The 15,248-nt window shown below is 40.5% G+C and overlaps 1 protein-coding gene across 2 annotated transcripts in view; it reads right to left on the bottom strand.

The window, feature by feature from the left end:
• PTPN21 (protein tyrosine phosphatase non-receptor type 21) overlaps positions 1–15,248 on the bottom strand; it is a 67,120-nt gene that overhangs the window by 17,187 nt on the left and 34,685 nt on the right. For both annotated transcript variants that reach the window (XM_060095747.1, XM_060095748.1), the window contains exons 5-12: positions 14,873–14,940; positions 13,985–14,055; positions 11,881–11,968; positions 11,409–11,497; positions 9,598–9,685; positions 8,767–8,846; positions 3,303–3,363; positions 576–660 (exon numbers count right to left, since the gene is read on the bottom strand). In XM_060095747.1, the coding sequence (XP_059951730.1) occupies positions 576–660; positions 3,303–3,363; positions 8,767–8,846; positions 9,598–9,685; positions 11,409–11,497; positions 11,881–11,968; positions 13,985–14,055; positions 14,873–14,940 (630 nt within the window). The remainder of the gene's footprint in view (positions 1–575; positions 661–3,302; positions 3,364–8,766; positions 8,847–9,597; positions 9,686–11,408; positions 11,498–11,880; positions 11,969–13,984; positions 14,056–14,872; positions 14,941–15,248) is intronic.

Here is a 15,248-nt window from a genome sequence, read left to right as displayed (position 1 = left end):
TGTGTACCTGTCTTATCCTCCACTATTAGATTCCAAGCTTAAGATATGGAATTACTTCTCTGCATAAATCTCCTCAGCCTTTATAGTAGAGCCCTGTAGGCAGAGTCTGTAAACTGAATGCTGGAGCTTTAGCTTCGGAGGCGCTGTTTAAATACAGGTCCCTATACTCATCATGTGAAAGATGAACATAAATAGATAAAAATAAAATGTTTAATACTTTACAGTGGGAAGGTCTCAGGCAGGAAAAAACAAAATGAGCTTGGGACACCCCAGGCTGGAAAGCAAGGAAGCACTCAAAGGCTACTGGGGGTGTGTTAACAGGACATGGGAACCACCGTGAAGGAGTGCCCGTGGGCCAAATTTGAGCATCAAAATTTGATATTGAATATTTTCCACCCATTTCCAAAAAACTGACTATAATGGCAGCTTCTTCTATGAATCCAGGTTGGCTATAATCATGACAACAATTTTGGAAGGAACTTCAGCCAAAAACTATCCTAGCTTCAAGATCTCCAAGTCCTCATTAATTTATTCATAATAATTTTGTAAGGCATTTCAGAAATAGTGTACTTTACCTTGGGAAGAAGTGTATGGTTCCGTATAATGTCCATTATAATGCAGCTGAGGCGGGGGAGGCATCACATAGGGCTGGGGTTTAGGCTAAGAAATGGAAAATTGTAAACAGCATTAAAACACATTGCCTATGTAATATGTGTAAAGTAATTTTCTGCTGGTTTCTTTCTCTCCATTAAAAACTTCTAAAGCAGCCAAACATATTATATATGAAAAATAAATATGAAGACCCTATAGCTCTTACCATATCTATCATTTTCAGTGTTTCATTTTCAGCGTATCATTTCAGTGTTTCATTTTCAGTGCCAGAATGGCAATGCTAAGCCCTACGCGCTGATATCAGACATTAGACAGCACAAGAAAACAAGCTGTATCCAAAAAGTTAAGAGCAAGAAGGAATAGACAAAAATTTCCTGAATTCTTATGTAAACAATTGAACATAAGAAGCTTATATGTAGTATATTTAATCTTATTAGGCAAAATCATCTAGTATTTTAAATATCTACTGATTACTCTTGGCTAATAGTCAAAAAAATTTTTTTAACATCTTTATTGGAGTATAATTGCTTTACAATGGTGTGTTAGTTTCTGCTTTATAACAAAGTGAATCAGTTATACATATATGTATGTTCCCATATCTCTTCCCTCTTGCATCTCCCTCCCTCCCACCCTCCCTATCCCACCCCTCTAGGTGGTCACAAAGCACGGAGCTGATCTCCCTGTGCCATGAGGCTGCTTCCCACTAGCTATCTATTTTACGTTTGGTAGTGTATATATGTCCATGCCACTCTCTCACTTTGTCACAGCTTACCCTTCCCCCTCCCCGTATCCTCAAGTCCATTCTCTAGTAGGTCTGTGTCTTCATTCCCGTCTTACCCCCCTTTTTTTTAACCCTTAGATTCCATATATATGTGTTAGCATACAGTATTTGTTTTTCTCTTTCTGACTTACTTCACTCTGTATGACAGACTCTAGGTCCATCCACCTCACTACAAATAACTCAATTTCATTTCTTTTTATGGCTGAGTAATATTCCATTGTATACACGTTCCACATCTTTATCCATTCATCCGATGACGGACACTTAGGTTGCTTCCATCTCCTGGCTTTTGTAAATAGAGATGCAATGAACATTTTGGTACATGACTCTTTTTGAATTATGGTTTTCTCAGGGTATATGCCCAGTAGTGGGATTGCTGGGTCATATGGTAGTTCTATTTGTAGTTTTTTAAGGAACCTCCATACTGTTTTCCATAGTAGCTGTATCAATTTACATTCCCACCAGCAATGCAAGAGTGTTCCCTTTTCTCCACACCCTCTCCAGCATTTATTGTTTGTAGATTTTTTGACGATGGCCATTCTGACCGGTGTGAGATGATATCTCACTGTAGTTTTGATTTGCATTTCTCTAATGATTAATGATGTTGAACATTCTTTCATGTGTTTGTTGGCAATCTGTATATCTTCTTGGGAGAAATGTCTATTTACGTCTTCTGCCCATTTTTTTTTTTTTTTTTTTGCAGTATGTGGGCCTCTCACTGTTGTGGCCTCTCACGTTGCGGAGCACAGGCTCCAGACGCGCAGGCTCAGCGGCCATGGCTCACAGGCCCAGCCGCTCCGTGGCATGTGGGATCCTCCCAGACCGGGGCACGAACCCGTGTCCCCCTGCATCGGCAGGTGGACTCTCAACCACTGCGCCACCAGGGAGGCCCTTCTGCCCATTTTTGGATTGGGTTCTTTGTTTTTTTGTTATTGAGCTGCAATAGCTGCTTGTAAATTTTGGAGATTAATCCTTTGTCAGTTGCTTCATTTGCAAATATTTTCTCCCATTCTGAGGGTTGTCTTTTGGTCTTGTTTATGGTTTCCTTTGCTGTGCAAAAGCTTTGAAGTTTCATTAGGTCCCATTTGTTTATTTTTGTTTTTTATTTCCATTTCTCTAGGAGGTGGGTCAAAAAGGATCTTGCTCTGATTTATGTCATAGAGTGTTCTGCCTATGTTTTCCTCTAAGAGTTTGATGGTGTCTGGCCTTACATTTAGATCTTTAATCCATTTTGAGCTTATTTTTGTATGGTGTTAGGGAGTGTTCTAATCTCATACTTTTACATGTAGCTGTCCAGTTTTCCCAGCACCACTTATTGAAGAGGCTGTCTTTTCTCCACTGTATACTCTTGCCTCCTTTATCAAAGATAAAGTGACCATATATGTGCGTGGGTTTACCTCTGGGCTTTCTATCCTATTCCATTGATCTATATTTCTGTTTTTGTGCCAGTACCATACTGTCTTGATTACTGTAGCTTTGTAGTATAGTCTGAAGTCAGGGAGCCTGATTCCTCCAGCTCCATTTTTCATTCTCAAGATTGCTTTGGCTATTCCGGGTCTTTTGTGTTTCCATACAAATTGTGAAAATTTTTGTTCTAGTTCTGTGAAAAATGCCAGTGGTAGTTTGATAGGGATTGCATTGAATATGTAGATTGCTTTGGGTAGTAAAGTCATTTTCACAAAATTTTTAATATGAGGTTGGACCTAATATTTAAATATGTATAATATAATAAATATTATATATATTATATAAATATTAGGCTTAAGCTATGGAAAATCACCATTTCTTTGGTCAAATATCAGCACACTTTTGTGGTTCAAACTAAAAATTAACAGTGCTAAAAGCATATTTTACTAAGGAAGATGACATTACTAAAAGAAAAAGACCAATTGTATTTTTCCTTTCTTACCAGAGACATCCTCGAAGAAGACCTCCTCCTAATTGGGTTCACTATGACAGTCTGAGTTTGCCTGTAAAATAAGACATGTCTTTGAGAAGAGCATATATATATATATATACACACACTCATATACACATAACCTTCCTAATTCTACCAAAATAAGTTAATAAGAAGGTAAAATGATAAATCTTCTAAAGCAAAAGACAAAATAATCCAATCATAAATTAGAGAAAAAAAAGGAGATTTTCTGTCCTTACCTGGGGCCTTGGTCCCTTCCTGATGCCCAGATCCCTCTGACCACACTCCAGGGTTTGAGCCTCATGGGGCATCAGTCACCTGGACTACCAGAGGGATGGGCAGCAGTAACTTTCCCTGGTCCATTTGGGTGGAACCTCTGGAGTGATCAGAAGCAGAGGGGAAAACAGGCCACGCCAGAGGGCCGCAAACTCATCCCAAGGGAAGCAAGATTCAGTGCAAATGCATCTCCTCTGTAGGCCTGGCTCAGCAGTGACCACCTCCATGAAGAGATAAGGTTATAACTTTGGAAACTTAAGAATCTATATTTCCTCTAAGGAACTAAGATAGGGAAAGCAAAACAGTAGGAAAATTGGTTTGGTGGGCCTGTGATAAATCCATTCACCTTCCTTAGCAAGAAACTTCTCTCCGGTTTTAAGTGTACTTTTTAAAAAGGAATGAGAATATTCAGGAGTGCCGACTAATATTTATCAGATAATCTGAGATTTTAAGATATTCACAGCAAGCTCCATCTTTGAATAAACGTAGCTCACAAACAAGAAACAGAAAAGTCCTTTGGTAATTCAATCTTTTTAAAACAGAGGTAGACATTTTTTTATTGTTGTTCTTATGTGTGGTCAGTTATATTGCAAATAAGATCTAGGAACCTAAACACATAGGATTCTTGGCTTTGTTGATGTAATTTTGTCAAAGCACTTTTTGAAAAACCTTTGACCATTTGTTCCTAGCTCATAAGCTTATGTGACACATAATTACTAATTACAAAAATATTTTGTGACCCTTGGTTATAGTGTTCTAAGGACTAATTACTAGAAAATCCACAAAGTAAACACTAGCTCCATTTAATCAGTAAATTTACCATAATATCAAGCCTCATGTCTCATAAATTAACATTATTCTTAGCACTCTAACAACTAATTTCCTATATTCAAACCCTAAATATCAGCTAACTTTTACAAGATTTTTGAGATTAAAAAAATTTTACTGATTATTAGGAGCTTATCAAGTAGCTACAGTTGCTTTTAAGAGTTGACTTTTTTTGATAAAATGCTTTCTTTAATAATATCCTTTTATTATCACTGGAAGGTATTAAGATTGTTGATGAAGAATAGATGTCTCAAAAAAAAAAAAAAAAAAAAAGAATAGATGTTTCTTTCCCAAAGGATGTTCCCCATTCTGCCAGTAATTATTACTTAACAATAATAAAATGGATGTTAATTCCATTAGACTGCAAAAATACCTGCATCAATTGGTAAAGCATTATATATTAGTAAAGGAGGAGGCCTCCTTAGTGGAACAAGTCAGCAGGGTGTGTCTGGGCCTTTTTTTTTTTTTTTTTTAAGCCCTCCTTAACTGCACATTAATATATTCTTAAAATTCGTGTCCAGAATTTGAAGACACTGCATTTTGTAGCCTTGAAATTTTCTTTCCCTTTATTCTCCATTGTTAGGACTAGGTTTAGGCCAACTGGGTCCTTTGAAGTTTATATTTAGTCCAGAGACTCAGTAAACTGACCAAACTTTTAAAGTACTATAAATTCAAAATTCAGAGATGGGGAGAAAGGTTGCTGATAGAAACCTCCAACACCATGTCCAGGATTGCCCAGCGGAAACAAGAATAAACTTAAGCGTGTTAAACCCAAAATCCAAGGGTGCAGAGCTTAGCAGCACAGGCGGCAACTCCCACACTCGGGATCTATTTTGGCACCTTGCTGGCGGCAACCAGGATGGAGGCGACACTGCCCCTGGAGAGGCCACTTCTGCTGAACACAAACTAGTATGTCTTCCGCCTGCCAAACTGTGACGGAGGCAGCCACACCATCAGTTCTAATATTCTAACCTCCTCTTTCTTCCTGCCAATATTCTTATAAAGGCAGTTTGCTCTGAGATCAGCTATCCTAAACTTAGTACACAAGAGAAAATGGGTAACTGTTGGTTGTGTTTTGGGGCAGTTACTATGCTGATGGTGCTGCTAAAACTGAGGCAGCTGAAGAACTTAGAAAAAAAAAAGAAAACCACTGGAATGTGTGTACTGGAGATGACAAAATAAGAAAAGGCTGCTAGCCCAAGTAAAACAAATGATATTACTTACTGAAAACAGTGCTGAAGGCTATACCTGATTACCTCATGGGATCCTAACACCAACCCCATAAACAAGGCCAGTTATTATCCTGATTTTACAGATGAGGAAACTGATCCTTAGATTAAGTAAATTGCTCCTGGCCATGTGGCAAATAAGCAGAACTGGCACTTGAACCAGACAGGTCTGTCAGACTCCTGAGCACATGCCCCTAACAGCTGACTATCTGTCTCACCCCCTCCCAACCTCAACAGATTCGTAGGCTCCATGGAGGCAAACGACACACCATGGTACCACTGGTGCCTGGCACACAAGGAACGTGCCAAATGTTTGCTGAATAAATGAATGAAATAGTGAGTGAGGACTGAAGTTGATGCTCATGGCTAAGCATTTACAGTTGAGCTGTAAAGGCTGTGAATTGCTAAGAGTCGTCCGACTTTCGCTTTGTGAGCTTCCTTTCTTATGTATTTCTAGCTAGTGCAAAGGAGTGACTTTGGATGAACAAAAAATATGTTGGATGGTGGAAATACCTAAGAAGTGTTGATCTTAATGACCTTCCTTTAACGGGATAGGGGTTACTCTCTTCTGCCAAGCCTCTCGCAGTCTCTTCAAACCCTGCAGTAGGCCTCGAAGAAGTGGGGCAACCCCATCCCCTTTCAGGCAGGGCCTACTCCAGTCAATCTCCTGATCACAGAAGTCTCCAGAACAGAGACCAGCTGCCGTATTCACCCATATTTAGTTTACACCTAAACTGCAGGGAACACAGAACAACCCTCTGACAAGGCTCAGCAAGCAGCCCACTGGTGACAGAAATCCAACTTCCCCCCTCTAGAGAAAGTCTGTGGAAACTTCTACCACTTGGCTTTGCAGGTTGGTGGATACCAACCTCCCCAGAGAGGAGGGAGAAAAGCCTCCCATACCAAGACCCCTCTCAAGAGTCCTCTTCCCTTCCAGGCTCTTCTCATATAAATTCAGGAGGTCGACTATAGCATGACCAGTTCTGGGGCTTCGGGTGGGGAAGAGGGCGAGAGAACTCATTTCACCTAAGAGATTGACATTACCTCATTTAATTCCTATTCCAACCCTAAAGAAATGTTAAGTAAAAGCCCCATTATATAAATTAAAAAGCAAAGAGATTGTTGTTATCTAACATTTTTAAGGCTTGGGTGACATAAAAAAGATGATTCTGTTACCTAATGTATTTGAAAGTGGAGAGAGAGAGCAAGACTGAAGATGGATCACGCCATTCTATAAATTCTAAAATAGAGTCATCTAGGTCAAGGTTAGAGGACTCACATGAGGCCATCCCAAACACCATTAGACAATGTATCGGGACTGAGGAGAGGGGAAGGGGACACTTAGGAGCAAAGGCCTCCTTTCTACGCAAGCAGAGTCCGTCTCCTGAGCCACTGGTCGCCCCAGCCTGAATCTGATGTCCAGAATTCACTGCCCAGTTCCAGGCCTGCTGCAGTTTCATTAAATGCCCATCTGGACCATGAGAACGAGTCTATCAATACTTCAGAATCATTATCACTTTAAATGTGACTAAGCACAGTCTGGATTGAGAGCCTTAAAAGAAATGACCATAAAAATTAAAGTTATTGGGCTTCCCTGGTGGTGCACTGGGTAAGAATTTGCCTGCCAATGCAGGGGACACGGGTTCAAGCCCTTGTCCGGGAAGATCCCACATGCTGTGGAGCAACTAAGCTCGTGAGCCACAACTGCTGAGCCTGTGTGCCATAACTACTGAAGCCTGCGTGCCTAGAGCCCGTGCTCTGCAACAACAGAAGCCACCACAATAAGAAGCCATGCACCGCAACGAAGAGTAGCCCCCGCTCTCCGCAACTAGAGAAAGCCCTTGCACAGCAACGAAGACCCAATGCAGACCAAAAAAAAAAAAAGGCGGCTTCAGCAGTATTCCAGATGAGAACTATGGCAGCCAGCACTAAGTCATCAGCTGGAAGAGTTGTATAAATGGTCAGATTTAGATATGTTTTGAAGGCAGAATTTGCAGAGCATAGTGACGAAATGGATATGGGATGAAAGAGAAACAGGAGTTAAGTAGGACTTCTAGGTTTGGGGCCTGAGTGACTATGGTGTGCCGCCATCTGTCGAAATGGGGGACAGCAGGAAGAAGCAGACTCTGGGGCGGGAAGAGGAGCACATCAAGAGTTTGGTTTTAGGCATATCAAACTGGAGAAGCCTGTTAGGCACCCAAGTAGAGATGTCAGTAGGGTGTGCAAGTCAAGTGCTCAGGGGGAAGACAGGACTAGAAATGAAGTCGGGTGCACTTTAGTATATAGATGCTGCTTTGAAGCCTGGGTCAAGCCAAATCCCCTAGAGAACGAGTGTAGATGAGAAGAGGTCCGAGGATTAAACCAGCAAAGCCGACTGAGAAGAAATAGGCTTAGAAAGAGAAAAAGCAGGAGAGGGTGGGGTCCTGGCAGCCAAGGAAGAGCAGGGTGCAGGGGGGAAGGGATGAGCAGAGGTTTGGTGCTGCCCAGGAGTCAAGTGAAAGAACTCCTGAAATGACCACTGGGTGCAGGTCACTGTCACTCTGACAGTGGCGTGGCAGCTTGGGGGAAATGGGGTGGAAGGAAGGCGGGAGAGCAAGATTACACAACTCTTTTGAAGAAATCAGCTGTAGAAGAGAAGAGAGATACAGCACCGTGGTTAGAAGGCATGTGGAACGAAGGAAAAGTTTTAAGAGGTCAAATATTACAGCATGTTTGTATCCTGACAGGAATGATCCAGCAGAAAGGGGGAAACCCATGTGGGCTAAGGAAAAGGTACATTTAGGAAGAAGGGGTATAAATTCTTCAAAAGGCTTGAAAAGCTGAATAACCTTTTTTTACTCAAAATGTTGATTAAAAAAAAAAATTCCATTTTAGCTTTCGTGAATTAGAATAATTCTAGTTACTAGCTGAAAGACATCTTAGAGGCATATCTGTGGTTATTAGAGGTTGGTCCAAAGCTAAAACTGAGAAATAAAAGTTTGACATCCAAAAGTAAAGAGATTATTATAAAAATGTTATCTTTTCTTTTTTAAATTTGCCTTTCTAGACGATATACTATAGTTCGAGATGAAAACTTCTAAGCTCATCACCTCCCACAGTTTCTGTGAGCAGGGTATACTTACAGGCTGCACTGATTCAATCTGTAAAACTTGTGTCGCGCAACACAGAGTCTCCACACGTATTTTGCTGTTTCCATGTCTTCCTAGCAAACAAAATATGCACAAAATAAACAAAAGCACATCTACAACTTGACACAGAGCTTATCTGAGAACAAGGCAGAACTGGGTGACATATTATTTCAAAGTCACTTTCCACACATTGGGATTCTCCCATTTTCTAAAATTGCACCCCTCACGTGAATGTTGTGATTAGGACTCAGATTATGAAGACAAACAAAAAGCTGCTCCACAGTGTGATTCTTATATTAAACAGTTTCAAAATGACTTAGAAATTTTAAAATTATGAAAATGTCCACTTTTACTACTGACAACTAGATACTCAAAGACATTTTTAAATAAATCATTTTTATTATTGATGACTAGATACTCAAAGACATTTTTAAACAAAATGACTCAGTGACATTGCTTTTGTCAAGAGAGTAAAAGTAACTGTGAAATGGTATTTCTAAAGAGCTGTTCACTTATCAGTGGAAGTTAAGATACCAGTGTTTACTCTCTCCTATACTTAATAGTCCCTTAAATTTAACTTCGAGATCATAATCAGATAGTATTTATCCAAAGACTCATTCATTTATTCAACAGTAGTTACTGAGCAACTAATTTTTGCTAAGTACTACTATACAAAATGTGATAAAGTATTATAAAGTTTTATGTTTTATAAAACTATGAAATACTATATAATTTTAATCCTACCCCCCCCCCCAAACACACATATACACAGAAGTGTTAATTTTCAGGAAAAACATTACATACAGATTCCTAATGCTTACTCACAGTCTGAAACTGGATGGTCTCCTCTTTATTTGACAGCTCTAATGCAAAAAAGGACTTATTGTGGGACATGTTAGCAATATCATGCCACCTAAAGAACAACAAACAGCAAATGGCAATGTGAGTGCTCAGGTTTTTTACTAAGAGATAGAATATATGAGTTTTCCCTTTTTGAGCTTAATATATAAGCTACTATCTGTTTATCATTTTAGAAAGAAAACAGTGGTTTTAATCAGCTCGCGTGCATTTTCTAATTGAAGTGCCAACAGCTAGTGGCAAGAAGTAAAAGCATGTATACTAAAATGAAGGCAGAGTATTTAAAAATGTAAAATCTATTTATCCTCATTTGCTGCACTAATTTGATCAAATATCCCACTCTCAGCTGGTTGCCAATGCCTCCTTCATTCATTCAACAAACATTTTAAAGGATACCCACTATGATAATACCAGAAATTGTGTTAGGTCCTAGGATACTAAGATCAGTAAGGGACAGTGCTTCCCTCAAAGGGGCACAGATGGAGGGCAGGGATGATAGAGAACACAGAAGCAGACAAGTTCTGCAGGTGTACAGGGCAAAATAAGGCACAAAACTAGAGGAGAGCTGCTCTGAAAAGCTGGTAGAGCAGGGTGAAGATAAAGTTCCAATCCAAAGAGTGAACTATTCTGGGTGTGTTCACCAGGATTCAAACTCCGATTTGGAACTTTCTGACTCTATTTTACCACGTTCAGATTTTATATAATATTTCATTTTATTATATAACTGTATAATTTTATAAAAGGGAAAAATAGGTCTGGAAGAACAAAATCTATCCCTCTTTATCCTTCTCCGTTATATTAGATTTATTTAATTAAATAAAATTCATTTGTAGTAATTTGGTGCTTAATTGTTAAACCTAAAGCTTATTAGCATCATATTAAAGAAGGCAATTTTAGAATTTCCTATCCAGGGAGATAAAGGAAGCCGGTGGGATGTCTCCCAATGTCAGGGCCCTGCCCTTACGGTGCAGGCCAGATCCATTTCCACCCCCTACCCTGCAGCTCAGCATGTCCGGAAGACGATGAGCAGCTTGGGGACATGAGAGCAATTGCCAACTGGGAGCCACTGACCCAGTGCAGTGCAGCCTAGGAGTGGGAATCTACTCCCCAAGCCGGTACACGCTGTCGTCCTAATCACCATGGAGAATTCAGGGCCCAAAAGATAGTAAAGCAAAGGAAATGGAGGGACAAAGAATACTGAAAAGGAAATTTAAATCACCTGAAATCTCATTGTTCAGAGCCAGCCACTGTTAGCACATTGCTATATATCCTTTCTGTCCTTCTTACTAGATACATTCCAAGATTTCCACAAATGGATAGTATCACTTTTTTATAATCAAGAAAAGAAAAATCAACATTATAAGAAGTAATTGAAATTTTTTTAGATGTTGGTATTTTAGGAATTTTGGTACAAACTAGAATCAGAGAAAGGCCTAGAGTTTCCACAAGAAACAGCCCTGGAAACCAGAGCTCAAATGAAAAATTCACACCAAGATAAAGAATGACCTTCATATGGTAAGAAAAGGGTCACACATTTTTAAGCATTTCATAAGCAGGCCATCGTTACAAGCACCATTCCTACAATTTGGTTTAAAGAAAGTATCTTATAAAAAGAACCATGGCAGTCAGGTGGTATTTTATTCTAGGAAGGGCATATTTCCATTTTCTAGTGAGGCCTTGGGCGAGATTTACTTGTGAGCGATATAACTAGCACAGGTACTAAAAAATATCACCAACAGGAGCCACGGAAAGTGCACAGAAAGATGTAAGAAAAATACCTAAATATCACAGGAGGCCTTCCATTCTTATGTTTCACAAAGATACCTTCGAGACACGCTCCGATGGATATGTCGCTGCCTTGGCTATCCTAAGAGGAGAAAGCGGAAAAGGAAACTCGGGCAGCAGATGCATGAGAACCACAATGACCACACCTACTTCCCTACTCTTGTGTCCCAGATAGGAAATGTTCAGAAGACCTATGCTGAAGGCAAAAAGTCTGCAAGGTATAAATGTATCATCTTGTAAATACATGAAAACAGAGTTGGGCTCCTTAAGGAACTCTATTTCAAGAGCACTTCCAAGAACAAGGCACAAAACAGGAATGTGTTTTACTACAAAATTTTGGTCTCAAGGACCTCAGCTTTTACGTTTATTTGGCCTTTGCACAGCAGGGCATCCCTGGGCTTCCCCACTCTTCTGGCAGAATTACTAAGATGCCTTTGGCGAGCCCAGTCTTCGTGCCACGCTTACCTTGGCAGGGTAGCTCTCTTCTCCATAGCCGTCCATTCTCTCTATCTCCTGCATGTACAGCATTTCAGCATCAGGAGCTGTCAGCCCTCTGCAACCCAAAAGAAGTTAGATTGTTCACAAAACTAAAAAAATTTTTTACGAAAAGCTTTTCTAAAAAAACTACACATCAATTTGTCATAAAACATTAGAAACATTTCAAGTTTCTAAGCATCTGTGATTAGTTATATCAATGCATCAGTATTTACTGAAAACCAAGTGCATGCAAAAGCACTGTGCTGAATGCTGAGGGTTAGTTATGTAAGATCCTACCCCTTGTACTTTAGGCAGGTAAGGGGAAAGGCAGGAAATAAAACCACCACCTAAAAAAATCTTCAGTGAAAGCTAGAATTCTTTCTAAACCACCAAAGTATCAGGCAATACTAAGCACTGTGTGCTAAAATTGCAAAGGGTAAGTGCTGCAAGTAAGGGTTAGAAGGTGGAAATTCCTTTTAGCTCCAGTGACCAAATTACAAGAATGGGTGTGCAGGTAGGAAGGCACTCAACTACACGGACATGTGCCTTTCCAGCCTCATCTGCTGCTGCTCTCCCACACCCACAAGGCACCCCACACTGCGACCATCCCAAACGCAGCATTTCTTTGAATATACCACATTCCCTCATGCCTCCGGGCCTTTGTACATGCTAATACTGCTTCCTGGTATACCTATCACCCACTTGTGCACCTGGTCAATCCCTAATACCCTTCAAGACTCAGCCTACATGTCACTCCTTCTTTGTCACCTTCTGTGACCGCCCTGAGTCTAAGTCAGATGCCCTTGCTCTGTGTAGAACCACCCCATTCTGTGCACACCTCTCCCCCGTACCCATTACCAGTATTACTATTATTATTACAATGGGCTGTCCTGCCTATCCCTTAAGATGCCAAAGCAGGGAATACATTCTTTGATGGCAGATCACTGTTCTATTTATCTTTGTGCCACAGCATTGAGCACTGCCTCATACAGAATAACAGCACTAAACCATCTTTTAAGGAGACGCACAAATGAATGAGTGAAAATAACAAAAGATAGAGGGATGTGTGCCTGAGGGTTTAATTATGCTGAAAAAATAAGGTTCATTTGGACAGCAGAAGGTAAAGCTGGAATGGCAGGATTTAACCAACTTGTGGGAAGCCTTTAATCCCAGGGGTAATGAACTTAGGCTGGTGGAAAGCAAGAAGAGATTCATGAACATTTGAGGAGAAGAGGGGAGACAAGTCAAAAGTGATATTTTAGGAAGATTAATCTTTTGTGAGTGACTGTATGGATCTGAGTGGGGACAGATTAAAGGCAAAAGGTTATTTTTAATGGGAGGGGGTGAATAATAGGTTATAATTAGACAGACCTGGCTTCAAATCCCACCTCTACCACATGTAACTTTGGGCAAGTTATTTAGTCTTTGTGAGCTTGATTTTCCCAATCTGTAAGGAGATAGTAACATTTACCTTAAAGAATGGTTACAAGAATTTAATGATATATAAAGTACTTGGAACTGTGTGGTATTTGGTTTAGAATAAAACCTAGCATTCTCTAGGACAGGGTTTTTGGACAACACATACAGATTCACTCTCAAAGAAAATCACTATCTGCCCAGAAGCAGGGGTCAGGGCAATAAGCACCACAGCTCTCAGCACAGCTCCCCCAGAGGACAGAAACACAGCTTCCAGAGGTGTCAGGCGGGGAACTAGGGGGGCGGACACAAAAGAAAACATCACATCTGCCACATCACAAAAGAAAACATGTCTCCCTAATCTTGCATTAACCTACACAGGACCGAGTCACCACCAAAACCTTTAAGACATGGGATGAAGAGCTATCATCCTTCAGTGACTGCAGCTTTCAACTTTCTCAGTTTCATCAATGATAAAAAATGAATAATAAATGAGCTAATACGGGTAAGTGCTCATAAGAGCACTTGGCACGCCGTGAGAGCTCTGCAAAGGCTGGCTCCGGGTAACAAGCCGTAGTAGCAGCAGCAGTAGTAAAGTTCCAAATTTCATGGTGTCATGCATGGTTCAAATTCAAACAGGCATTAGTTCTAACCTATCTCCACTTCTCAGCGTTACCTGTATTTCTGATGCAGTAAGGCCACTTTTTGGGTTGCTTCCTCCAATACTTTTTCATCTTGTAACCACTCCTGGAAAAAACATACTGCAGTAAGTATGTAAACAAATCACCCAAATTTCTTAGGAGGAATCCGTGCTACTGACTGTGACTGACTCTTGCCACCAGCAGGCAAAACTAGGGCTAGTGTTAATGTGTGCGAGCTTTGCTTAAGGACATAATCATGATCTTTCTAAGGAATTACGTGGCTTCTGCTCAGGAGCCAGAACACTTGCCCTGCCTTCTCAATTCAATTCATCCCAGAGAAAGTTTCAGATGAGTTATTTCAGTTTGGTAACATCATCAGCCAGTTCCAAGCCCAGCACATAACACCCTGTGCATTCCCTGGCTGGTTGTGTAGACACTCGGAAGAGCGTACCACCTCCCGTGGTTGTTCCAACACACAGTTTCCCTGTCAATTCCATCAGCACGGACTTTAAAATGTAGAAGGCAGTATATTTTGTCATCCACTCCTTAATTTGCTGATGAGAAACCAAATCCATTTCAACATAATTCTATCAGGTTTTGAGGCTTCAGTTAAAAGCAAAACCTCTATGTGGTTCCACAGAAGCTGGAAATCTGTCCCTCTCTTTAGACTCACATCCAAACACAAAATGAATTTCTCTGGCTGCAGTCCAATGACCACAGACCCTTCTGTCTCTGTGGGTTTACAAGGACCAGAAAACTATAACAGGCAAAGCATTTACAATTGAGCTGTTTATAAGAGGAAACTGATTTTTTAAACTCTATTCCTGCCTAGTAAGTCTACTATATGGACTTCATTTCAGGGAATATTAAGGGTATGGAAATAAATTGTTTTTAAAAAGGCCCAATGTCAAAAGAATTCTTACCACAGGAAGCAAGGCAAATTTCTGAAGAAAGTCCTGGGATTCATACTGATCAAAGTCACCAAAATCAGCTATATAAAATGACAAATATTCACATGTCAATTATGCTTAAATGGAAGCAAAGCATGCAGAACTAAATTCAATATGCAGTATACAGATGGTGTGCTTATGATTCAGAAGTCAAATTTGCCTTATAGAGTGTATACTTTTTTTTTTTTTGCGGTTCGCGGGCCTCTCACTGTTGTGGCCTCTCCCGTGGCGGGGCACAGGCTCCGGACGCGCAGGCTCAGCGGCCATGGCTCACGGGCCCGGCCGCTCCACGGCATGTGGGATCTTCCCGGACCGGGGCACAAACCTGTGTCCCCTGCATCGGTAGGCG

Source organism: Mesoplodon densirostris, chromosome 4, assembly GCF_025265405.1.
Source record: "Mesoplodon densirostris isolate mMesDen1 chromosome 4, mMesDen1 primary haplotype, whole genome shotgun sequence".
NCBI classification, from domain to species: Eukaryota; Metazoa; Chordata; class Mammalia; order Artiodactyla; family Ziphiidae; genus Mesoplodon; species Mesoplodon densirostris.
Note: the sequence above shows the minus strand (reverse complement) of the source record. Positions and strands in the feature narration are given on the sequence as shown.